Consider the following 27,033-nt stretch of genomic DNA (forward strand, 5'->3'; position numbering starts at 1 on the left):
CTAGATCCTTGAGGAATCGCCACACTGCTTTCCACAATGGTTGAACTAGTTTACAGTCCCACCAACAGTGTAAAAGTGTTCCTATTTCTCCACATCCTCTCCAGCACCTGTCGTTTCCTGACTTTTTAATGATTACCATTGTACCTGGTGTGAGATGGTATCTCATTGTGCTTTTGATTTGCATTTCTCTGATGGCCAGTGATGATGAGCATTTTTTCATGTATCTGTTGGCTGTATAAATGTCTTCTTTTGAGAAATCTCTGTTCATATCCTTTGCCCACTTTTTGATGGGGTTGTTTTTTTCTTGTAAATTTGTTTGAGTTCTTTGTAGGTTCTGGATATTAGCCCTTTATCAGATGAGTAGATTGCAAAAATTTTCTCCCATTCTGTAGGTTGCCTGTTCACTCTGATGGTAGTTTCTTTTGCTGTGCAGAAGCTCTTTACTTTAATTAGATCCCATTTGTCAATTTTGGCTTTTGTTGCCATTGCTTTTGGTGTTTTAGACATGAAGTCCTTGCCCATGCCTATGTCCTGAATGATATCACCTAGGTTTTCTTCTAGGGTTTTTATGTTTTAGGTCTAACAGTTAAGTCTCTAATCCATCTTGAATTAATTTTCATATAAGGAGTAAGGAAAGGATCCAGTTTTAGGTTTCTACTTATGGCTATCCAATTTTCCCAGCACCATTTATTAAATAGGGAATCCTTTCCCCATTTCTTGTTTTTCTCAGGTTTGTCAAAGATCAGATGGCTGTAGATGGGTGGTGTTATTTTTGAGGCCTCTGCTCTGTTCCATTGGTCTATATGTCTGTTTTGGTACCAGTACCATGCTGTTTTGGTTACTGTAGCCTTGTAGTATAGTTTGAAGTCAGGTAGCATGATGCCTCCGGCTTTGTTCTTTTTGCTTAGGATTGTCTTGGCAATGCGGGTCTTTTTTGGTTACAAATGAACTTTAAAGTAGTTTTTTCCAATTCTGTGAAGAAAGTCATTGGTAGCTTAATGGGGATGGCATTGAATCCGTAAATTACTTTGGGCAGTATGGCCATTTTCACGACATTGATTCTTCCTATCCATGAGCATGGAATATTCTTCCATTTGTTTGTGTCCTCTTTTATTTCGTTGAGCAGTGGTTTGTAGTTCTCCTTGAAGAGGTCCTTCACATCCCTTGCAAGTTGGATTCCTAGGTATTTTATTCTCTTTGCAGCTATTGCAAATGGGAGTTCATTCATGATTTGGCTCTCTGTTTGTCTGTTAATGGTGTATAAGAATGCTTGTGATTTTTGCACATTGATTTTGTATCCTGACACTTTGCTGAAGTTGCTTATCAGCTTAAGGAGATTTTGGGCTGAGACGATGGAGTTTTCTAAATATACAATCATGTCATCGACAAACAGTGACAATTTGACTTCCTTATTCTCTAATCGAATACCCTTTATTTCTTCCTCTTGCCTGATTGCTCCGGCCAGAACTTCCAACACTATGTTAAACAGGAGTGGTGAGAGAGGGCATCCTTGTCTTGTGCCGGTTTCCAAAGGGAATGCTTCCAGTTTTTGCCCAGTCAGTATGATATTGGCTGTGCATTTGTCATCAATAGCTCTTGTTATTTTGAGATACGTTCCATCAGTACCTAGTTTATTGAGAGTGTTTATCATGAAGGGCTGCTGAATTTTGTCAAAGGCCTTTTCTGCATCTATTGAGATAATCATGTGGTTTTTGTCATTTGTTCTGTTTGTGTGATGGATTACGTTTACAGATGTGCGTATGTTGAACAAGGCTTGCATCCCAGGGATGAAGCCAACTTGATCCTGATGGATAAGCTTTTTGATGTGCTGCTGTATTTGGTTTTCCAGTATTTTACTGAGGATTTTTGCATTGATGTTCAACAGGGATATTGGTCTAAAATTCTCTTCTTTGTGTGTGTGTGTCTCTGTCAAGCTTTGGTATCAGGATGATGCTGGCCTCATAAAATGAGTGAGAGAGGATTCCCTCTTTTTCTATTGATTGGAATAGTTTCAGAAGGAACGGTACCAGCTCCTCTTTGTACCTCTGGTAGAATTCGTCTGTTAATCCGTCTGGTCCTGGACTTTTTTTTGGTTAGCAGCCTATTAATTATTGCGTCAATATCAGAGTCTGTTATTGGTCTATTCAGAGATTCAAATTCTTCCTGGTTTAGTCTCAGGAGGGTGTATGTGTCCAGGAATTTATCCATTTCTTCTATATTTTCTAGATTATTTGCGTAGAGGTGTTTATAGTATTCTCTGATTGCAGTTTGTATTTCTATGGGATCGGTGGAGATATCTCCTTTATCATTTTTTATTGTGTCTATTTGATTCTTCTCTCTTTTCTTCTTTATTAATCTTGCTAGCGGTCCATCTATTTTGTTGATCTTTTCAAAAAACCAGCTCCTGGATTCATTGGTTTTTTTGAAGGGTTTTTTTGTGTCTCTATCTCCTTCAGTTCTGTTCCCATCTTAGTTATTTCTTGCCTTTTGCCAGGTTTTGAATGCCATTGCTCTTGATTCTCTAGTTCTTTTCATTGTGATGTTAGGGTGTCGATTTTACATCTTTCCTGCTTTCTCTTGTGGGCATTTCGTGCTATAAATTTCTCTGTACTCACTGCTTTAAATGTGTCCCAGAGATTCTTGTATGTTGTGTCTTTGTTATCATTGGTTTCAAAGAACATCTTTATTTCTGCCTTCATTTCGTTATTTACCCAGTAGTCATTCAGGAGCAAGTTGTTCAATTTCCATGTAGTTGAGTGGTTTTGAGTGAGTTTCTTAATCCTGAGTTCTAATTTGATTGCATTGTGGTATGAGAGACAGTTTGTTGTGATTTTTGTTCCTTTATATTTGCTGAGGAGTGCTTTACTTCCAATTATGTGGTCAATTTTAGAATAAGTGTGATGTGGTGCTGAGAAGAATGTATATTCTGTTGATTTGGGAAGGAGAGTTCTGTAGATGTCTATTAGGTCTGCTTGTTGCAGAGCTGAGTTCAGGTCCTGCATATACTTGTTAACCTTCTGTCTCATGATCTGTCTAATATTGACAGTGGAGTTTTAAAGTCTCCTATTATTATTTTGTGGGAGTCTAAGTCTCTTTGTAGGTCTCTAAGAACTTGCTTTATGAATCTGGGTGCTCCTGTATTGGGTGCATATATTTAGGATAATTAGCTCTTCTCATTGAATTGATCCCTTTACCATTATGTAATGGCCTTCTTTGTCTCTTCTCATCTTTGTTGGTTCAAAGTCTATGTTATCAGTGATTAGGATGGCAACTCCTGTTCTTTTTTTGCTTTCCATTTGCTTGGTAGATTTTCCTCCATCCCTTTATTTTGAGTCTATGTGCGTCTTTGCATGTGAGATGGGTCTCCTGAATACAGCACACTGATGGGTCTTGACTATCCAATTTGCCAGTCTGTGTCTTTTAATCAGGGCATTTAGCCCATTTACATTTACAGTTAATATAGTTATGTATGAATTTGATTCTATCATTATGATGTTAGCTGGCTATTTTGCCCATGAATTGATGTGGTTTCTTCCTAGTATCTATGGTCTTTACAATTTGGCATGTTTTTGCAGTGGCTGGTACTGGTTGTTTCTTTACACGTTTAGTGTTTCCTTCAGGAGCTGTTGTAAAGCAGGCCCAGTGGTGACAAAATCTCTTGGCATTTGCTTGTCTGTAAAGGATTTTATTTCTCCTTCACTTATGAAGCTTAGTTTAGCTAGGTATGAAATTCTGGGTTGAAAATCCTTTTAAGAATGTTGAATATTGGCTCCCACTCTCTTCTGTCTTGTAGGATTTCTGCCAAGAAACATGCTGTTAGTCTGATGAGCTTCCCTTTGTGGGTAACCTGACCTTTCTCTCTGGCTGCCCTTAACACCTTTTCCTTCATTTCAACCTTGGTGAATCTGAGAATTATGTGTCTTGGGGTTGATCTTCTTGAGGAGTGTCTTTGTGACGTTCTCTGTATTTCGTTGATTTGAATATTGGCCTGCCTTGCTAGGTTGGGGAAGTTCTCCTGGATAATATCCTGAACAGTGTTTTCCAACTTGGTTCCATTCTTCCCATCACTTTCAGGCACACTAATCACATGTAAATTTGGTCTTTTCACATAGTCCCATATTTCTTGGAGGCTTTGTTCATTTCTTTTTACTCTTTTTTCTCTAACCTTGTCTTCTCACTTTATTTCATTAATTTGATCTTCAATCACTGATACCCTTTCTTCCACATGATTGAATTGTTTATTGAAGCTTGTGCATATGTCATGAAGTTCTCGTGCCATGGTTTTCAGCTTCATCAGGTCATTTAAGGTCTTCTCTACACTGTGTATTGTAGTTAGCCATTTGTTTAATCTTTTTTCAAGGTTTTTAGCTTCTTTGCAATGGGTTCGAACATCCTCCTTTAGCTTGGAGAAGTTTGTTATTACTGACCTTCTGAAGCCTACTTCTCTTCTGTCAACTTGTCCAACTCATTCTCCGTCCAGCTTTGTTCTGTTGCTGGAGAGGAGCTGCAATCCTTTGGAGGAGAAGAGGTACTCTGATTTTTAGAATTTTCAGCTTTCCTGATCTGGTTTCTCCCCATCTTTGTGGTTTTATCTACCTTTGGTCTTTGATGTTGGTGACCTACAGATGGGGTTTTGGTGTAGATGACCTTTTTTTGATTTTGATGCTATTCCTTTCTGTTTGTTAGTTTTCCTTCTAACAGTCAGGTCCCTCAGCTTCAGGTCTATTGGAGTTTTCTGGAGTTCTACTCCAGACCCTGTTTGCCTGGGTATCACCAGCGGAGGTTGCAGAACAGCAAATATTGCTGCCTGATCCTTCCTCTGGAAACTTCGTCCTAGAGGGGCAACCACCTATATGAGGTGTCTGTGTGTCCCTACTGGGAGGTGTCTCCCAGTCAGGCTACACAGAGGTCAGGGACCCACTTGAGGAGGCAGTCTGTCCATTCTCAGAACTCAAATGCCATGCTGGGAGAACCACTGCTATCTTCAGAGCTGTCAGACAGGGATGTTTAAGTCTGCAGAAGTTGTCTGCTGCATTTTATTCAGGTACATCTTGCCCACAGAGGTGGAGTCTAGAGGCAGTAGGCCTTGTTGAGCTGCAGTAGGCTCTGCCCAGTTTGAGCTTCCTGGCCGCCTTGTTTACCTACTCAAGCCTTAGTGATGGTGGATGCCCATACCCCAACCAGGCTGCCACCTTGCAGATCCATCTCAGAGTGCTGTGCTAGCAGTAAGCAAGGCTCCGTGGGTGTGGGACCCACCAAGCCAGGGATGGGGGAGAATCACCTTGTCTAAGGGTTGCTAAGACCTTGGGAAAAGTGCAGTATTTGGGCAAGAGTGCCCCCATTTTTCCAGATAGTCTGTCATGGCTTTCCTTGCCTAGAAAAGGGAAATCCCCCAACCCCTTGTGTTTCCCAGGTGAGGTGATGCCCCGCCCTGCTTTGGCTTGCCCTCTGTGGGCTGCACCCCCTGTCCAACCAGTCCTAATGAGATGAACCAGGCACCTCAGTTGGAAATGCAGAAATCATCTGTCTTCTGCGTCGATCACGCTGAGAGCTGCAGACCCGAGCTGTTCCTATTCAGCCATCTTGGAATGTCCTCCCCAGGTTCCACCAAAATTTAATACAATACCACCTCAAGCGATCCTCCTGCCATGGCCTCCCAAAGCACTAGGATTACAGGCATGAGTCACTGTGCCCAGCTCATGCCAACATCTTGATGTAGAAATAAAACACATTTTTCCTCTCTTCCTTTCCATCCCATTCTTCCAACAAATCCCCCACAATCTATTTGTGCACAGTCTTTGGCTGCATTTAAGAAAGGTGTGTGTTCATGTCACAGGAATGGTTGATCCTACTGTACTCTGCATTTGATCAACAAAAAACCACAATATTCTGTTTAGCTCTGACATTGACATGGACAAATCTGATGCACTATAGTAGGAGAGATAGGCTACTCAGAGGACTGGAAGCCATGTCACCAGAAGAGTGAATGGGGAGCTGTGGGTATACTCTGAAGAAAGAAAGACCCATGTGTCCACACATTTGAAGAAGTATGTAGAGTACAATGATTAAGAACATGGGCTCTAGGTTCAGATTGCCTAGGGTCAGGCCTTTGAAAGGAGTTAGTGGAGATAGGCACCAGGCTCTGACATTCTTTGTGAAGACTTGTTCAAAATCTCTAAAGAAAAGGGCTATGCCATGTCACCCTCCTCTTGTGTATTTACCAAGCCTGACACATCATAGATATGTAATAAATGCCTTAGCTTCCTTTATAAAAACATAATAAACAAAGAACCAAGGTTTCAGAAGCAAATTACAAAGGAGGCAGATACACACACTGGTTAAGCACCTGGTAGCAACCGCAAAGCAAATAATAGCAGCTTATCATTGTCTTGCCCACAGCTGGGTATGGTGGTCATGAAAATGATGTGGTGCATTGGAATCATAGTTGCCTCCTGGTAACTGAACAAGGAGGCAGCTTAAGTGAGAATGAACTGCCTTTTTTTTTTTTTTTTTTAAGAGGAAATTTGCATTTTAGGTATTGTTAGTTCTAATGGGTCCAAGTCAGCTTAGAGTCAGCTCTCACTATACACCTTTCATTCTTTATAATCTTGGCTCTCTTTTGTTGTTTTGTTCATAAACTTTGACAAAAATATTTTCCTCCCGATGTCATGGTATCATGCTTTTTTGTTCCCAGTGAAAATATCTGCTATTGAAGCTTAATTAAAAAATACAGTTGTTTTTACTTCACTGCTATCAGAACAATCTATTACAGTGTTTGTTTTCTCTTCATGTGAGATAATTTAGGGAAATGCTAGCTCTCCACTCCTCAGAAGGTCACTAACTAAAATGAGATGGTTCAATTGATAAGCATTCTTTAAGGAATGTGGAGTATTCCCAAGATCCTATCCTTGCAGGGCTCTAGGCTTTGGAATGAAGTAAAAGTCTTGTTAAAACCTCTGCATCTAAATGTAGCCATTCAGAAAATAGCCATGAAAATTCCTTTTTTCCCTCTAAGTTTTCTGTTCTTTAAAGTATCGAAAAATGTAGAATAATTTTGAAGGTTTTACCCACTTAGATCAAATTATTTTTTGTGTGTGTATATATATATATATATATATAAAATGTCAAAATGGATTACGGTTTAAGCATAATACTTATCACTTGATTATATCATCTCCTGTATATATTTCACAGATATAATATGTATTGTATATACCTATATACACACGTGGTTAGACAATACCACCTAGGAATTAATTATGTGTTGAGTATTATACAGAATACAAGAAAGTATTTATATATTTCCTTGGGAACCCAGTAGGATATTTCTGTTTTAGTGTGTTCTTTCTGTTTGACTCTCTCTCCTTGACTCAATAAAGGCACTGACCCCAAGGAAAACCAACAAGCCAGGTTCCCAAAACAAAATTCTAGAGATTGAGAAACTGGAGGGAGGGCACACTGAGATGCTTCAACATGGAGGTAGGGAGATAATCAAGAAGTCTTTGAACCAAGCTAGTTCAATGAGATTATACCTCTGAACTTCCATACATGAAACTTTCTCATGCCCATTTAGTTCCACTTATGTAATATGTCTGTTCCATATACCCGCTGTTTAAGGGGAGTAAGTTGCCTTTATATTATGTGCCAAAAACATTCTGGTCAAGCTAACCTCTGCAGCCTCCATTTCTCCTTCTCTACTGGTTCTCCATGCACCAGCAACACTCATTCTTAATCTTCTCTGGGGTCCCTGAGTTTCTTTCTGCTTCAGGATAGTCACATTCCTGTTCTTTCTGCCTGGTCCATTCAACCTCTTCAGATTGGCGTGGCTTGTCCTCATTCTTCAGCCCAAGCCTAAACATTGTTTCCAAAAAAGACCTTTCTAGCCAGGCTCGGTGGCTCACCCCTATAATCCCAGCACTTTGGTAGGCTGAGGCAGGAGGATCACCTGAGCCCAGGAATTGGAGATCAGTCTGTGCAACACAGGGAAATTCTGTCTCTACAAAAAAAAAAAAAAAAAGAAAGAAAGAAAAAAAAGAAAACGGACTTCCCTACACCACCTCCCTGCCCATCATGGGTCTAGATTAGAATCTTTGTTTATAAATTCTCACAGCTTGATAGTTATCTTGCATGGCACTTAACACAATTGGAATGATTCAGTTCCTTGTGCAATGATTTGTTTATTGTCTGTCTCCTCTATTTGACTGTAAATGTTATTAAGGGAGGAGCAGTGCTGATGCTTCCTAAGAGGGTGCCCAACACACAGTAGGTGCACTGTGAATACTTTTGGAATGAATGAATAGAATAGACCCACTGAGAACCTAATGCTATTTGCACCTCATTTCCATCCACTTGGGGAGTGTCTGACTGGCCTGAAATTTATTTAAGGAAGTATTTGAACCCCTGGCCCTCTGCTCTCTGCCCTCTCCCATACCCCCTCCCCTATACATACCCCCACTAGGGAGTCTGTGCAAACTGCCAATGAAAGATACCCCTTTTTACCACAGAATATTGTCACATATCCTGGAATTTTATAGATAATAGGTACTTGTAGTTTTCCCCCAGTGGTTTCTAGAAAGGAGAGTTGTTCTTAATGAAACTTTAATGTTCCTGCCCTTCCCATTACCGGATGATTGGTAAGACTAATGATGGAGTAAGAGAGAATCAGAAAATTAAATGCTCATAAATTAAATCGTACCATGCTCTAATTCTATTGAGATTCTTCTTTTCAAAATATAAACAGCTCTGTCTAAGTTCTCCCCTTGAACCCAAAGGTGCATTTTTCATTCAGCCCAGTGCACACCTTAGGGAAGGATGTAGCTCTCAATCATGAAACTAACACATTTCCACATTTCTTCTGGTAAACTGAAGTGGGTCTGGCACCACCCTCAGACATTCTACAGAATTTACCTTGGAAGAAAATAAATATGTTTGACTTAATGCTGTCTGTAGTGAATGACCACAGGGACAGGTCTAAATGGTTTATTAAATAAGAAAGATTGAACATTTGAAAAACTGTTCTCTCTTAAAATATTTCTAACCCACACATGTAATTTATATCACGGCAAAATTCAACACAAAAGGTCTATTGTTTTTGGCAAAATAACTGCAAACATCCTTAATTAGGATGCAAACTGAAAGCACCATTTAATACTGTTGACAGCCATTAGCTTTAGACAGCTGTTTCCACTACTATTTTATTTATGGAAACATATGAAAAGAAGTAAATATGAAACTAGAAGACAAAATTATTCATGACATGCAATATTTAAATCTTATGATTTTTATTTGCATGTCAACATCACAAATAATATGCTCTGAACATCCCCAACTTGGAATGGTAATGAAAAAAACTGTTTTTGCAATGAGAGCTTATTCCCACAGATATTCGAAAAAGATGTCAGCATTTAAGTTAATCAGTATCTGTTTCTAGTGGGCTTTACTTTGAGAAGTGATGGCCTCTTTCTGGGGAGAAAGGGTAATTCTTTATCCTGACACCCCATTCCATTTACTACAAGATGTAAATGAATGCCTCCATTAAGTGAATTCCATGGTCAGTCAATATCCAAAGCAGTCTTTCCTCTATTGTAGTCACTTATTCACCATTCAATAGGAACAGCTAGCTCCTAAAAACAAATCTGAAAGGACATAACATAGGGCATCATTTTCAAACTGGTAATGCACCATCCTTCCAGGGCCATATCTCATAATTCGGTGTTTCTACGGATTACGGACTGAGGATACGAAAGGGAGGACCAGGTTATGGGTCTGAACATGGCAGAAAGAGAATCCGGTTACATTATCTGGACATTTCAGACACTTCATTTATTTAAATTTTAGTAACCACTTTTAAAGAGATAATTTATGTGTGACAAAATACAAGGTAAGACTGGGCACGGTGGTTAATGCCTGTAATCCCAGCATTTTGGGAGGGTGAGGCCGGCAGGATCACGAGGTCAGGAGCTCGAGACCAGCCTGACCAACACGGTGAAACCTTGTCTCTACTGAAAATACAAAAATTAGCCACGCATGGTGGCGCATGCCTGTAATCCCAGCTACTCAGGAGGCTGAGGCAGGAGAATCACTTGAACCCGAGAGGCAGAGGTTGCAGTGAGCCAAGATAGTGCCACTGCACTCCAGCCTGGGTGACAGAGCAAGACTCCATCTCAAAAAACAAAACAAAACAAAAAAAATAACAAGGTAAAATGTAGAGTGAAAACATTACATGATACGGTCGAAAGAGCTCTGGTCTCTCGTTCTTTCCCCACCCCTGCCGTATGGCTTCAGGTGAATTACTTCAGTAACTCATCTCTGGGCCTTGACTTCCTGTTAGGTTTCCTTATCTGAAAATGACAATTATTGTGACAAGGATCAGGCAAAATCATGGAGTCTATAAAAATGATTTTAATAGCATAAAGTGGCACAGAAAGTTGGGATATTTTTCTGTGGTAACTTAAAAAATGTATGTACCATAGATCACTAATCTGAAGAGTTAAAAAGTCAAGAACGTCAAGGATGGTAACTGACCTGAGTTACCTGGGCTTACTGTTTTAAGTTCCTATTTTACCTCTGCAAACATAGCCTTAGAATTAAGTAAAATGTGAATATGTAAACTGGGTGATCTATTTTATGAGGTTCTGCTACATTTTTCAGTGATTTACTTCCTATTACAAAGTTAATGCATACAAAATGTAAAAGCTCTCAACAGCTTAGAATGGTATTAACATAAAGAATAAGTACTTCCCTCCACCACTGCTCACTTTCTCCCACTCAATCTCTCTGTCTCTGCCTCTGTCTCTGTCTCTGTCTCTCTCTCTCTCACACACACAATTCCCCATTTCCACTCCCCAGAGAAAAACATTATGAACAGTTTCTTGTAAAACCAAGTACTTTGAAGATGAAAAACACTGTAAGACATTTATAGATTTTTTTTTAAATTAAAGAAAAATCTAGAATTATCCCATGCCAGTCAGAGTTCGTGAAATCTCAGATTTCCTTGGAACAACAGAATGACCAATTGCTGGGTAAGGGAATTGAAACAATAACCCTGTAAACAAACTGTCCAAAGTGAATGGCCAGAGACAGCCTACAGCAAAGATGGAATAAAGTCTTCAAGAAACACCACCTCCTCATCATGGTTTATAACAACTTGATGACGTTCTTCAACATGTTTTAATGATTATCATACCTTCCTCTTCACAAAGGATTGATTTATTATGGTTTAAATTTAAAGAATACTGGTTTCCCAGTTTTGAATCAGGCTTAGATTACAGAACACGTAAAATCAATGACTTTGTTCTAGGCCAGGAGAAAAAAAAAAAGAAACACCAACCAGTGTTCATTTAAGTACACAAGGAATAGTTTGGGGAAAAAATTCCTCCCGTAATTCTGCATACTAACGAGCTCCACTACTCCTTCCCTCACACGTCACTGGGACCATCTCACTTCACTTTTATGCCACCTTAACATTCACAAATTACTTCACATATTATTTGTTTTAATCTTCAAAACAATCTTGTCAGATAGAAAAACATTGTTTTTCAATTTACAGATTCAAAAAACTGAGGCTCAGAGCAGTGAAGTGATAGACTCAAGGTCATTCCACCAGTAATGGACAAGACTTCACTTCTCATTGAGGTAGACCGATGACTTCTAAACATCTATCTCCAGCTCAGCTTTTTCCTCACAAGCCACACGACCCATATCCAACCAATGAACTTAACATCAGCACTTTGCAGTCCCAAATGCAGTTAGACTCAGAGTTTCCAGGCAGAGCCCATCATATTCCTCCATAAGCCCATTCCTCTTTCAGTGGTTTTCTTTCCCAGTGAATGGTGCCACAATTGTTTCAGTTGCTCAAACCAAAAACCTAGGCATCCTTCTGAACCCCCTACTTTTTCTCAATATGCACTTATGGTCCATCACCACATCCTGCAGATTCTGCCTTCGGAATACTTCTCAAATAGGCCCACTTCTCCGTGTCTCCCCCATAGATGCTATAGTCCAAGATTCCACCACCTTGTATTGCAATCATTTCCATGTATACATTCTGCCTTTTCCCTCCCAACCCCACCCCATTCCTTCTCCACACTGTAGCCAGAGTCATTAGGCTGTTCCTCTGCTTAAAATCATTTGTCGGCTTCCAAATGATGAAGATCTTAGATGAAGATAAGAATCCTTAGTGTGGCCTACAACGGCCAGTATGATCTGATCCCCTTGTGTCTCTCTGGCCACGTTCTTGCCTTCACCTTTTTTGCTTTCATCGCTTGGGCTATTTTTTCATTTTATCCAAGGTACCCAGCTCTCTCCCTCCTAGAGCTTTTGTGCTGGATGTTCCATGTGTCTGGAATGCTTTTGCCCATTTGCTGTCCCTTGCTCATTTCTAACTCATTCTTCAGCTCAAATATCACTTCCTCAGGGAAGCCTTCCCTGACCATCAGGTCTATACTGGGGGAATTGCTCCTTTATTGCTCCTAAATGTGAGTTTGTTTGTTTACTTGTTGTTGTCTGTTACATCCATTGCCTTGTAAGCGCTGGGACAGCTTCTCATTATTGCATCTCCTGGTGGTTGGCACAGGGCTTGGCACATGTTAGATGCTCAATAAATACGGGTTCAATGATGACTGAAAGCCAGGAGTCACACTCAGACCTGTTGACCCCACATTTTACGCACAACATTCCTCCCAGCCCCCAAACTAGCGGGCCCCAGTGCCTAGATCATTAAATCAGAGTACTGATTAATAAATGAATCACTTATTTACTAGTACTATCTAGTATATATTTACTAGTATAATCTGGGGATGGGAAGTGATATCTAATAGAGAATTCATTTGCCAAAGGAATCAGTGCTTTTAACTTGGAAGCTAAAGCTTGGAAATGAAATTCTGATCCATAATGGCACATTTTAGCACTGTCAAAGGAAGTTTGTGATTTAAAATTGTTAACAGTCAAATATATAGAAAGCAATGCATTAGCATTCTTCACTGGTGCAACACTACTGTTCAAAGAAGATTACAGTAGAATGTATTCAACTTTCACTTTTTAAAATAATGAAAGCCAGGCATAGTTGCTTATGCCCATAATCCCAGCATTTTGAAAGGCTGAGGTGGGAGGATCACTGAAGCGCAGAAGTTCAAGACTAGCCTGGGCAACAAAGGGAGATCCCAATTTCTACAGAAAAATAAAAAAATTAGCTGAGTGTGGTGGCACATGTCTGTAGTCCCAGCTACTCAGGAGGCTAAGGTGGGAGGATCATTTGAGCCCAGGAGGTGGAGGCTGCCCAGAAACACTGTTTCAAAAAAAAAAAAAACCTAACTAAATAAATGAAAACAAAATGAATAAAATAATGACAAATCATATCTCAGTAAACTCCCTATTGTAGTATACTTTGGATGGGAGTGAGGAAATGAGGCATTCCAGTTACAGGTTCTCAGCTTGGTAAAACTTATAAAAACATAAAAAATTAATTATAAACCTATGATGAACAAAATGTATATTTTATTTAAAGATTTAGAAGATAGTTTTCAGGGTCCTGATTAATAAATGAATCACTTATTTACTAGTATAATCTAGATGTGGGAAGTGCTATGTAATAGATAATTCATTGGAAAAGTGCTGGTTGACATTTCACTGAATATCATTAGAAAAAATTGGGTAGACACAGGCTAACATTTTTTTTTTTTTTTTAATAAGATCTTGCCCTGTCACCCAGGCTGGAGTGAAGTGCCATGGTCATGGTTCACTGCAGTCTGGTCCTTCCACGCTCAAGCAATCTTTCCACCTTAGTCTTGCAGGCAGCTGGGACGACAGGCACTTACCACAGCACCTGGCTAATTTTTAAAATTTTGTAGAGACAGCGTCTCACTATGTTGCTCAGGCTGGTTTTGAACTCTTAGCCTCAAGCAATCCTCTTGTCTCAGTCTGCAGAGTAGTTGGGACTACAGATGTGTGCAATCACACCTGGCTAATGTTTTTTTTTTTTATTTTTTATCTTTTTTTGTAGAGATGATGTCTCACTATGTTCCCTGGGCCTGTCTCAACTCTTGGCCTCAAGCAATCCTCCTGACTCAGCCTCCCAAAGTGCTGGGATTACAGGCTTCAGCCACTGTGCCAGTTTAGGGTTTTTTTTTTGTTTGTTTTGTTTTTTTAACAATTCAGAACATTTAATAACTTAAGTGTATTGATTAATTGTAGAATAAAGTTTGTACTTGTGGATTTTCTTTTTTAGCATATGACCAAACATACATCTGATTAATCTTTTTTTTTTTTGAGATGGAGCCTCACTCTGTTGCCCAGAGTGGAGTGCAATGGCACCATCTCAGCTCACTGCAACCTCCACCTCCCAAGTTCAAGAAATTCTCCTGCCTCAGCCTCCCGAGTAGCTGGGATTACAGGCATGTGCCACGATGCCTGGCTAATTTTTGTAGTTTTGTAGAGTGGTTGTCTTACAGTCTGAAAAACAGAGTTGGTTTCATGGGTGTGTGACTAGTGCTGTCGTGTGGGGCCTGCATTTAGAAGAGATGAGCCCCATGATTGGTATAATGCTCTACTGTCACTATTTTGAAATTCTTAATAAGTTCTGAACAAAGGGCTCTGCATTTTCATTCTGCTCTGGGCCTTACAAATTATTTAGCAGGTTCCTGCTAAAAAAAATCTCAGTGTTTTGAGAGCTTCTTTGTGTCATCCAGAAACAAAGTGTTTATTGCACTCATATTCTACACCTTGACAAGAGAAGAACTCTGAGGGTCCCTGGAATCAGAATTGTCAGTCACTAGGGGGGTCTATATACACTGGCCAATCAGGGATTTCAGACCAAAAAAACATAAGCTTCTACTCAATAAATGAGATTTCCAAATACAGTGAAATCTGGTTAACAACTTTGGTTAGTGAAGTGAAGCAATGCCAACAGACGGTTAATGTGGAACACATGGTGTAGATTCAGCTGTTATTTGAGAAAAGTCCTGGCCTTTACTAGAATATGGGGGATAGCTGGGCAAAGATAGGTACAACTAACTTTACTGAACAGTCTGGTCAGCCATACTAGAAATAGGTTTATGATTTAAAAAAAAGTCCTTCAATACTTTTCTACTAAGAAAAATGAAGAACTGGACCCCTAAGGGAAACTGCCTGCTTGTGAAAAATGTTACGCCAACTGGTGCATCCAGGATTGCAATTTTAATTGCAAGCAAGCAATTTGATGGTAGGGAAAAATTCTGTGATACTATGGCTTAAAAGCACATCCTGTGCTACTTTTATAGTGCAGAAGTTGAAAAAGGCTGTTCGTATCTAAGTTACCATTTAAAAAGTTATTATTATGATTATTATTATTTAGAAATAGGGTCTTACTTGGCCGGGCGCGGTGGCTCACGCCTGTAATCCTGGCACTTTGGGAGGCCGAGGTGGGTGGGTCGCCTGAGGTCAGGAGTTTGAGACCAGCCTGGGCAACAAGGTGAAACCCCAGCCATACTAAAAATGCAAAAAAAATTAGCTGGGTGTGGTGGCAGGCACCTGTAATCTCAGCTACTTGGCAGGCTGAGGCAGGAGAATCTCTTGAATCCCAGAAGCAGAGGTTGCAGTGAACTGAGATTGCGCCATTGCACTCCAGCCTGGGTGACAAGAGTGAAACTTTGTCTCCAAGAGAAAAATTAAAAAAAGAAAGGAAAAGAAAAAGAAAGAAAGAAATAGGGTCTTACTCTGTCACCAGGCTGGAGTGCAGTGGCGCAACCATAGCTCACTGCAGCCTTGAACTCCTGGGCTCAAGCGCTCCTTCCACTGCAGCCTCCCAAGTAGCTTGACTATAAGTGGACACCACCATGTCTGGTTAATTTTTTAATTTTTTGTAGAGAGGTCCCATTGTGTTGCCCAGGCTGGTTTCAAAACTCCTGGTGTCAAGCAATCCTCCTGCCTTTGCCTCCCAAAGTGCTAGGATTACAGGTATGAACCACTGCACCCAGCCTATTAACTATCATTTCAAAATAATAATATTGAAGATGATGATAATAATTATCATCATTGTTATTTTGCATCAAAATATGATTCTAGAAGAATCGATTCTAGAATAATCGATTGATTACCTACCCTAATTAACCTAGATTAAAAATTAATACCCAGGTGAAATTTAAATTTTAGGCCGACAATTTTTCCTTGTGAGTTTAAAACTTATTTAAAATATAAAACTTTCAACTTTCTTGAGAAAGTTATACTCCTGAGACAAAAAGTAAGTAATAATATCGTTTCTAGAAATTCCTATTAGTAATAAAGGGAAAGCACTCAGTTGTAACAATAGCTTCTTCAAGAAGATAAATTTTGGTGTCAGACTTGGGTTCAGTCCTCAACTTTACTGTTTACTATGTGAGCCTGGGCAATTTCCTTGATCTTTCTAAGCCTCCGCTTCCGGATTTGAAATAGGGATAACAGCACTCAATGCAGATGTAAGGATTGAATTAGATAATAGATGTAGGTGTCCAGCACAGTGACCGGGACAGGATAAACATTCTACAAATGGAGCTATCTCACTGATAGGATTTTTCCTCCAGGATTTTAATTTACTAAATAGTTACCTTATTGACAGGAATCATGTTTTTGACATTGTAGTAGAAGCCAAAATAAACCATGTTGAAAACTCCATGTCGTCCCAAAGTTGCAGTTAATCCTTTGTTGAGGCCCTGGAGTCCCCAGCCTTCCTTCTTAATGATTTGTCTTGCATAACCCATAGTGGATGGTTGCTGCAGAAGAGAGAGGCAAAGCCAGAATGATCATCTTTGGGACTGTGGAATACAGTAAATTACCATATTAACTTCCCTTCAAGCCAGAATTATTAGGGACTTTTCCCCCCCAGCTATGAATAATCATGCCTAGATCTGTGTCTTTTAAAATCAGCAAACCCAAGAAGCAAACAAAATTGCATGCATAAAAACAGGCTTTAAAGAAAAGATTGTTGGCAAAGAACAAACCATTTTGATAGAATTAGTGAAACTGATGTTATAACTATCATCACTTTCAACATGTAAGTAATTATATCCAATTCTGAATTATTCACACTAATGAAGGAGATTAACCATATAGATAATTTGGTAATCCATAACTGCACATTATCCAAAAGGAATTTGTATTTGGCTCCTGAATCCAGTGTATTTACCTTTCTAATTATGTTTTTCTAAAGCTAATGTTACAGTCTTGATTCTATTGCCTCAAAGGTTGAAGCTGGCACTATGTTATAAATTGGCCATAGATAAATAGCTGTTGATTGTACACATCCTCAAGCAGATATGCAATCAGTGTGTGTATCACTGCTGTGATAAATTATACATAAATGGTGTTGGGAGTACTCGGTTACCACCTTGAAATTACTCCTTTCCAGTCCCCTGATTGATTATCCAAGGCTGAAATGTCCTGACTGCTAGAATCCAGTCTGGCTGAAGAGCTCACCGCCGTTTACCCTGAGATTTACAATTCGTTACAATACAATTACAATTCACATGGGTTTTAAAAAAATGTATGAGTGATTGTTTCTTTTTTTGAAGGTACTGTACAAAAGATATCTCTCTCATATTTTCACTGAATAATAGGGGAAACTGTTTTTTTTTTTCCACCTATGAGGCACACACTGACATGACATTTGTTTGATATTTCACTGAAGCACGTTGTTAGAGTGGTCGTGGCAGTCTGGCACACTTTCAGACTAAAAGTATTTTCTTATCATGTGCAATTAAGGCTACATCAGCAGAAGAGAATAGAACAAATCCCATCAAGGCTTTTCTTCCAGTCTGCATTTATAATAGCTATGTAATTAATGTGAAACATTTAAAAGAGCTTGTTTAGATAGTAAATCCTATAGTTTTGGCTGATAAATGGTTTGAAGACTCTAGCTACACTCAACTTCATCTATTAATTTAAGGGAGCTAATTACAATCAATTACAATAAGCTTATGAAAACTCTTCTTTGTAATATGAAAAAACCATGTGAGAATACATCTTAAAACAGTAAGACAGGAAAACCAAAAAATTTTCTGAAGGTTAAAGTTTACTTTCTGTTTGACAACATGAGATTGTTTTGTGTTTCAGCACATTGACTTTCATCCCCAAATCATTATTTTTGGGTTTTCAAAAGAGAGGACAAGTTGAGCAGAAACTCATTTTTGTTGTAAAGACCCTGGCAGTGCTGAGTAAACTGCCCAAGTACTGCTGTCTTGCTTCAAGAAAGGCAGTCTAGGGGTGGGGGAAGGAGAGGACAGCTTTCCTGGGGCTGGGAGGAACAGGACAGAGGTGAGGCTGCCTGACCAACACAGGTTCTCCCTGCACCCAACCTAAACCTTTTCTCCATCCTCACTCCTCTGAGGTCCTGAGGGCATGAGGGAGGAGGAGCTCCAAGGCCATCTAAGTTTTAGAGCAACAGAGAAACCAATGGCGCTAAAATAAAGTGCAAATAACAATGGCTTTCCCTAAAAAAAATGGGTGTAAAGATGTTTCTATTGTTTAAAAGTGTTAGTATGCTAAGTCATTAGAATTAGGATGACTAAACTAAGTATTAATTTGGATAGCATCTTTGTCATCATTTTGAGAAGATTTCTCCTAGATCTTGGTGAGAGTTGACAAATATTCAAATGGCATTTGCTAATTGTCCGTTTCCTGATTTTCACGGACTTGGGTGCTGTGTGTGTATAAGCAAACATAATGCATGGATTTTTTTTTTTTTCTTCTGAGATGGAGTCTTGCTCAGTCGCCCAGGCTGGAGTGCACTGGCATGATCTCGGCTCACTGCAAGCTCCGTCTCTGGGGTTCACACCATTCTCCTGCCTCAGCCTCCCAAGTAGCTGGGACGACCGGCGCCCGCTGCCATGCCCAGCTAATTTTTTGCATTTTTAGTAGAGACGGGGTTTCACCGTGTTAGCCAGGATGGTCTCGATCTCCTGACCTCGTGATCCGCCCGCCTCAGCCTCCCAAAGTGTTGGGATTACAGGCGTGAGCCACGGCGCCCAGCCATAATGCATGGATTTTAAACTCAAGTGCTTTGTTGAGTTTGAACTCTAGTTGTCAGTAATTAATCGAAGAGTAGTATAGTAATTGGAAATAGGAGCTCAGAGCTAGACAGTTCCAAGTTTGAGTCTCAGCAATACCACTTGTACTTTGGCAAGTATTTTATTCTCTCCGATTAATTCTCACTTTATTAATTTGTAAATAAGGATAATGATAGAATCTTCCTGAGGTTGGTGGCTTCTGCAGTGGCTCAAACCTGTAATCTCAGCATTTTGGGAGGCTGAGGCAGGAGGAGTGCTTGAGCCCAGGAGTTCAAGACCAGCCTGAGCAACATAGTAAGACTCCAGTCACTACAAAAAATTAAAAAATTAGCCAGGTGCTATGGCAAGCCTGTGATCCCAGTTACTGAGGAGGCTGACTCAGGAGGCTGACACGGGAGGATCACTTGAGGTCTGGAAGGTGAGGCCGCAGTGAACTGTTTATCCTGTCATTGCACCGTGACAGGCTCCAGCCTGGATGACAGAGTGAAAGCGAGACCCTATCTCAAAAAACAAACAACAACAACAACAAAAAAACTTCCTCACAGAATTTTTGAGATTGTTGGAAGAAGTCAATGAACTTAGTCCATTGTAAGCAACTTAGTCCATTCTAAGCATTCACTATACACTTAGGTGTTAACAATAATGGCAGTTATGCTGAAAATCATAAAAATAGTTATAACAATAAAATGACAGGTAATTTCTTTGTTAGTTGAAGGCAGTGGCAACCAAAAGGTGGAGCCTGATTTGAGAGAGAGAAAGCTTCTTTATTTCTTCATTCCTTCTGGCTGTCCTTTCCTTTTCCAAGAGTCCCAGACCTTTGTGATAAAGTCCACCAGAAATGCATGCAGAATGCAAGACAACAGGTCTGCTTCCTCCGAGACTCAACCAAATTCAATGCTTGGGGTAGAGATCTTGTTCCAGGTATAGTGCCTCACCCAGGAGCTTTCCTCTCTGGAGCAGCAGATCCTATAAATTGGCCTCTTCCTTATCCCTCAAAGTGAGTACCCTGGCTAGGATCTCTGCATATGGGAGGAAAGGCTGGCAATGGAAAAGCACATGAATTGGGCTTCCCCCTCTACACGGCTTTCCAGCCTACAGAGCACATTCATATATGTGATCAGGTAGCCGGAACACAGGAAGTGCTCAACACCTTTAGCCATTATCATACATGCTCAGTACTTTATGGTGTCATTTAATCCTCTCAATAAGTGTGTGAGATATGTCTTATCATGACCCCTATTTGGAAGATAAGGAAATTAAGTCTTAGAAGTTAAGTTACTCGCCCAAGATTACAGAGTAAATGGTAACAACAGGTCTCCAACTGAGGTTCCTTGAACTCCAAATCTGTACTTTTACACTCTTGGTGGTTCTGCCATCCTAACATATCTGATTGCTTCTCTCAGCAACCTTGTAAGGTAGGCAGCTGGTATATCTCATTTTTCAGGTGAGGAAATCAAGGATTGTTAAGCAACATGCCTAAGATAAAATGCTGCTGATAAATGGCTTAAGCAGAACTCTGCATCTAACCCAATGTTGTTCTTTACACACTCATTCTTATTATACATAGGTAATAAGAGTTTCAGAGTTTGACAATCCAACTGATCTAAGTAACGATGAATAATAGTACAAATATATTTTTCTGGCAAATGGAGGCCTTGGGATAAAGAAAACCAGAACTCAATTGCCTATAAAAATAAGAAGTAATAGTATGATAGTGTGTTTTCTTTCTTCATTCAGGGACATTGTTTCACACACGTAAGCAAATATTTAATTAGAAAGGCAAAACACGACTTCCACTAGGATGCTTAAATAGGAAAATACAGAATAATTTTGACTAGATCTCTGTAAACACATGGAATTTTACTAAACTTATTTGATTATGGGATTTCCATTTAAAAACAAAATGGTAACTAATTAGCAGCATCAGCCAAATGATTCCAATACTATCTAACCCAGCAGATCACCCACTAGCTCAGTTTCCTTCTAATATTTAGATTCACTCCAATTTTCATATTTAGTTACCAATTGTGGGCCAAATTGCACTCTAACTTTCCTCGTTGTACTTTCATTGACTGCACCCAATCTGAAAAGCATGGAAGAATAAGTGGATTGGGATGAGACTTAAATATTTTTGCTTTAATTTTTACATGAAGAGGTATCCTGATGATTTTTATATTTACCTATGAGAGTATTCTATAATGGTTATGGGAAATGGAATCAAATTTCTGTTTAAAAAGTTGTTAAAAGGTTTAATTAAAAAAGCAGATCCTTGGCCGGGCACAGTGGCTCATGCCTGTAATCCCAGCACTTTGGGAGGCCAAGGAGGGTGGATCATGAGGTCAGAAGTTCAAGACCAGCTGGCCAATATGGTGAAACCCTGTCTCTATTAATAATACAAAAATCAGCCAGTCATGGTGATGCAGGCCTGTAGTCCCAGCTACTTGGGAGGCTGAGGTAGAAGAATCCCTTGAACCCGGGAGGTGGAGGTTGCAGTGAGCAGAGATGGTGCCACTACACTCCAGCCTGGGCGACAGAGCGAGACTCCATCTCAAAAATAACAAATACATAATTAAATAAATAAGGAGATCCTAAGTGAAATAAGCCAAATACAGAAAGAAAAATATCATATGATCACTTATATATAGAATCCAAAACAAAAAAGGTCAAATATGCATGTAGATAGAATAAAACAGTGGTTACCAAGGGTGATGCGAGGAGCAGGGAGAGATGAGGAGATGCAGGTCGAAGTGTGCAAAGCATCAGCAGGATGAACAAGCCTAGAGATCTAATGTCCAACATGAAGACTAGAGTTAATAAAATCGTATTGTACTGTTTTAGGGAGTTTTGTTAAATAAGCAAATTTTAGCTGCTCTTGCCACACACAAAAATAGTCACTATGTGAGATGATAGATATGTTAATCTGCTTCTCTGTAGTCACCATTTTATTATCTATTTGTATCCCATAACATCATGTTGCCAACATCAAATATATCTAATAAAATATATTTTAAAATACAAAAAAATGTTAAAAAGAGAGAGAGAAGATCCTTGGTATAAATGAAGCTTCCAGGCACCACTCTGGGGCACTGAATCCTTACTCTCTGAGAGCCCAGTACTACCAACAAATCACTGAGATGACCTGTGACAGCCCAAGTTATTTTTTCTGGAGTTCTTCCATCTGACTACTGACCATACCTGGCTCTGATTAGCTCATGAGATCACAGGCAGGATTTTAGGCAGCAGGCATTGTTCCCTGGGTAAATACTACTAAGAGTACGGCCAGTGGGTACAGGCTTGGGTGTGTCAGTGGATTTCCTCCATCTCTAAGGCCAAAGAAGAGTTCTAGGCACAGCATGTCAAAAGAAAGCACGCTCCACATGCATTCCTATGGAAAGGTGAACAGGTTGCATTTGAAAGCCAGTGGAATACGGGTGTTGCACCGGATTTCATCATATGGCTGGAAAGCAAACCGGATGAGACTGCACAATGGAGTGAGTGTCCATATCTGGGCCTTCAGAAAAACACTGCTTTGTTTAAAAAAAGGGGACCCAGTTGCTCCACTAAGGTAGGAAAATATGCTTGTTCTTCAGGAAATGAAGATCATCCATACTTTTCATTACTCAAATGAGGTCTTGAAGCATTTTCATACATTTGAAAAATTTAAAAATCAGAGAAAAACCTTCCTTTTATTTGAGAACAAAATGTAAGTGAAAGGAGAAGAATCAAGCTGAAAAAGTCCACATTTATAGTTCTCTTAGCTTAGATATTTCACAAATTCATCATTACAGTTTGTTTTAATAGGGCATGATTATGAACAAAAAAGATACCCAGATATAATTAGAGTCTATCCAGAGTGTATGTTGGATGAACAGGTCTATTTGCAAACAACCGGTGAGTGGAGAAGAATTTGCCATCAACAACCCCTCCCAGACACCGAACCACAAAGCTATGTCAATATCAAATTGCTATTCAATAGCTAGCCCTGGAGGAGCACGGCGCCCTGCAGGTGATGAAACGCTGACGCTGTGCCTTGCCCCTGCACTGATGGCAGAGCTGGGAAGACAGAAGGTGACAGTGCTGTGGCCACATGGGTTACGACTCAGGAAAGACTGGCAACAAAGAGGAGGCTTTGCTTCTTCATGGTCTCATAAACACTTTTCTTTTGCTTTTCCCTTGAGCTTCTTAATTATCCAGATTTCTTTATCCCAATGAAAACAGTATGGTTGACTAGAAAGAGACATCTACATTAATGTTCAGTTTCTTAGAGCTAACTTTTTTGGGCTTTATTTTCTCTACCCTATAAAATGTGGATAAAGTCACCAACCTTATAAAGAGAGATTTGAAATATCAACTGAGTGTGAGCATCAGAAAAAATTGAAGGGTTCACAGTGGCGACAACTGGGATAGGGTTAGAGGGAGATGTTGGCAAAAATCAACTAATTTTTCTTTATATAGCTCTGTCTTACTTGATTTGTTAAAAATTATGTTAATAATTCACAAAATTACATAAATATTTAAAAAATCAAATGAAAGGAAAAAGTCACATAAGGCAAATTGCAGAGTGTCTGATATATAGTAGATATTCTGTAAATGGTAGCTATTATCATTACTTCAAAGTCTTGATTCTGAAAACAAAAATCTAGGGTTCCTGGCACAGTTGAATGGAAGACACATCTATTTTCTATAAATGATAATAGAGAGACAACTTGGCTGCTGCTTTAGATATTATTGAAAGATAACTATAGGAATGGATTCATATGCATCATTTTCTTTTCTGCCCACAGGAATCATAGACTGGAAAGAAATAATTTCTGTGCTGAATTATTGCCAGGCAGTGTTTTACACAGTAATGCAGGAAAAATTTGAACTTAACCCAATACATCATCATGAATGTTGACATGCCCTTGAAGCTGGCTTCTCCCAATATCTGTAAACAGAGCCACACGCTCACTCTCTGTATAACTCAACTTCTCTCTCTCTCAAAAGAGATGATCACAAAACAAAGCCCTTCAATTTACTGTATCAACATAAAGTTGACTGTATGTAATATAATAAGTTTAAACATTTGTTGATTTTCCATGGAGAACATACTTGCTAAACTTTGTAATATCATACATGATCTAATTGGTCGCTATCAGATTATTAAGTTCCCAGGATAAAGTGTGAAGAACTATATTTATTGGTGTTATCCCAAACCAGAACCAAACCCTGAGCTAATTTTTTAAAAAATTCCTGTCTTTAAAGATTTTACCATCAGTTACACATTTGCTATCTGTTCGTTGATCCTTAAAATTATAATCAGAGCAAGATAGAACACTAAGTATTTCTTTCTTGGGCTGAACATCTTTGAAGACTAAATGGAGGTAAAACAGGCTTTTGCAATTTCCTATAGGTTTAGTTTCATATTTGGGGTGAGAATGATTATGTTCATATGTAACACAGATAAAAAATGACAGACTAGAAGGAAAACCTGTGCCCCAGCCAAACATCAGAGGCAAATCCTATAGACCTCAAGGGAAGGAAAACATAACCCTTCAGCCAAATAATAACTTTGAAGTAGATTTCAAAGTGGAGAGGAAAACTGGGAAACAATTCACACAAGATTTTGCTTCTGGGGAGAAATTCACATTTTTCCAGGCTAGCAGAGAGCATGCCAGCCAAACACCACTTGGCTTAGCACAACTAATAGGGGACTTCTAGTTCTTATAAATATACAGATAAAAACCAATGCAGCCAGTTTGGGGAGGTCCTGTAAGGATAGCAAGCTACAAAGTCACATTGGCAAGACTGGGTGTGCAAACCGTCTCCAATAGGGAAATCCTTGGGCAAGCTTAGTCCCAAGCCAAAGAGACAACAGATCAGAACAACTCATTGCCTGGGTTTAGTTTGAAGGATGGGGGGAAATTTGGGTCTATCCCAATTTTATCCACACACGTTTTTACACCCAGTGAACCAAACCAGAGCATGACAAAGCTATGATTACTTTGCTCCCCACAGAAGGTCAAGCATATTTAAATTACAGACTGGTTTTCTTTATTCACTGTGAAGTTTACGCTACTGGCCAAGACTCTGGTATTAGAATTGGAGGAAGTGTGGCAGGGATTATAGTCTTTGACTAATACGGTGGTAATTTAAGAAGTGTAGGCAAGACAAGCACACCTATTAAAATAGTTATACATAAGCTGGAAGTATATGAGGGCAGTATCAGGAACTAAATTCACCACATTTTAAATTCACATTATTTATTTATTTAATTAATTTTTATTTTTTAATTTTTTAAATCATACTTTAAGTTCTAGGGTACATGTGCACAACGTGCAGGTTTGTTACATATGTATACATGTGCCATGTTGGTGTGCTGCACCCATTAATTCATTGTTTACATTAGGTATATCTCCTAATACTATCCCTCCCCCCTCCCCTCACCCCACAACAGGTCCTGGTGTGTGATGTTCCCCTTCCTGTGTCCAAGTGTTCTCATTGCTCAATTCCCACCTATGAGTGAGGACATGCAGTGTTTGTTTTTTTTGTCCTTGCGATAGTTTGATGAGAATGATGGTTTCCAGCTTCATCCATGTCCATACAAAGGACATGAACTCATCCTTTTTTATGGCTGCATAGTATTCCATGGTGTATATGTGCCACATTTTCTTAATCCAGTCTATCATTGATGGGCATTTGGGTTGGTTCCAAGTCTTTGCTATTGTAAATTCACATTTTTAAAAAACAGTTTATGGTTAAACTGGGTGAGAGGCATATTTTGTGGGTAACATACTTCTGACTGGGTAGAGGATCAGAAGGGAGAGCCCAGGGCAGCTGGAGCAGGCACAGTACCTGTCGTTCTTGATGGGAGCTCTACTTGCAGCTCCAGGACTCCAGTTCCTATCATTCGGCTGCCATGAACCTAACAGAAGGAACTTTTGCTCTATGCCAGTGCTGCACTTGGATCCTGGCTACAGGGCACTATTCTTGCCTTCTGCCAGCCAGGCCAACCCCACATGGCAAAGGGACATCCACCTACAGCCCACACCTTCTTCTAGACCATGCTCTCTGCACCTGGAACTATAGCAGTTCCTTTGTTCCATCTCTATCTCTCCCCTTACCCAGAAGACTTTCAGTATTATATTAAGTATCATATTGGCTACTGTTGTCCTTGGCTGTCCTCTGCTGTCCTCTGCTGCAGTGCCCCTCTAAGCTGCAGCAACTTCTTGCTGGAAGTTGTTTGGAAATTTCATGTTTAAAAGATCCCACTGACTCACCACCTTAGGCTGTAGAAATAGGAAAATCCAAAATACATTGTGTAGGACACCAGGGTGGTTTATGTCCAAGACATTAGGGCAGACAGGCTGAACAGTAGACATGCTTCCTGAGAAATTCTCCCAATTGGCAGGACAAGAGCTACCTATCTGCAAAATAAGCATCTACAGGGTACCTGCTTTGCTTTCCTTAAAGGTGTTGTCAAGCCAGTTGGCCATTCTGCGTGTAGCCCATCCATTTGGTGTTCCACCGCAACTAGTAGCTGACTGAAAAGGCTGAAAATGAGCTAAGTTCATAACCTTCCATGGGAAGTGATTGAGAAGGCTTAATTGAGAATTCATGTTAACTTTATACAGCTACTCCAGAGGAAGAAATCTCTTGATTGTGGTAGAATTCTTCCCAAAGTGGCCTCAAATGTTTTTAGTTTCATCTCTAACTTCTGCTGCTAAGTGCTAGTTATTTACAGTAAACAGATATCCAGCTACTGCTATTTATGATAATGGGCCCTTATCTGAGTTTAAAGACGTTATCAACAGGTATTGTAAGCAGGCTGCCAGTCCATAGCCTTCATAAGGAATTCAGGCTGAATGGATGGCCCTGGCATCTGATAATGACCTAAGGCACACTGAGGGAGAAGACCGTTGCTCAGTGAGCTCTGTTGGTGCCCCAAACAGAAGTCAGCTGTGACTGCTCAATATTAATTGGGGCAATAGCTCAAAATAAATCTGTCTCTACTTAAACTTACGGATTCGTAAGATCATCT

At 39.7% G+C, this 27,033-nt stretch overlaps 1 protein-coding gene across 2 annotated transcripts in view; it reads right to left on the reverse strand.

Annotated features, from left to right (window-relative positions):
- Positions 1 to 27,033, reverse strand: part of SLC25A21 (solute carrier family 25 member 21) — a 507,705-nt gene that overhangs the window by 17,064 nt on the left and 463,608 nt on the right. For both annotated transcript variants that reach the window (XM_025391998.1, XM_025391997.1), the window contains exon 7: positions 16,557 to 16,721. In XM_025391998.1, coding sequence (XP_025247783.1) covers positions 16,557 to 16,721 — 165 coding nt within the window. The remainder of the gene's footprint in view (positions 1 to 16,556; positions 16,722 to 27,033) is intronic.

Source organism: Theropithecus gelada, chromosome 7b, assembly GCF_003255815.1.
Source record: "Theropithecus gelada isolate Dixy chromosome 7b, Tgel_1.0, whole genome shotgun sequence".
Taxonomy (NCBI): domain Eukaryota; kingdom Metazoa; phylum Chordata; class Mammalia; order Primates; family Cercopithecidae; genus Theropithecus; species Theropithecus gelada.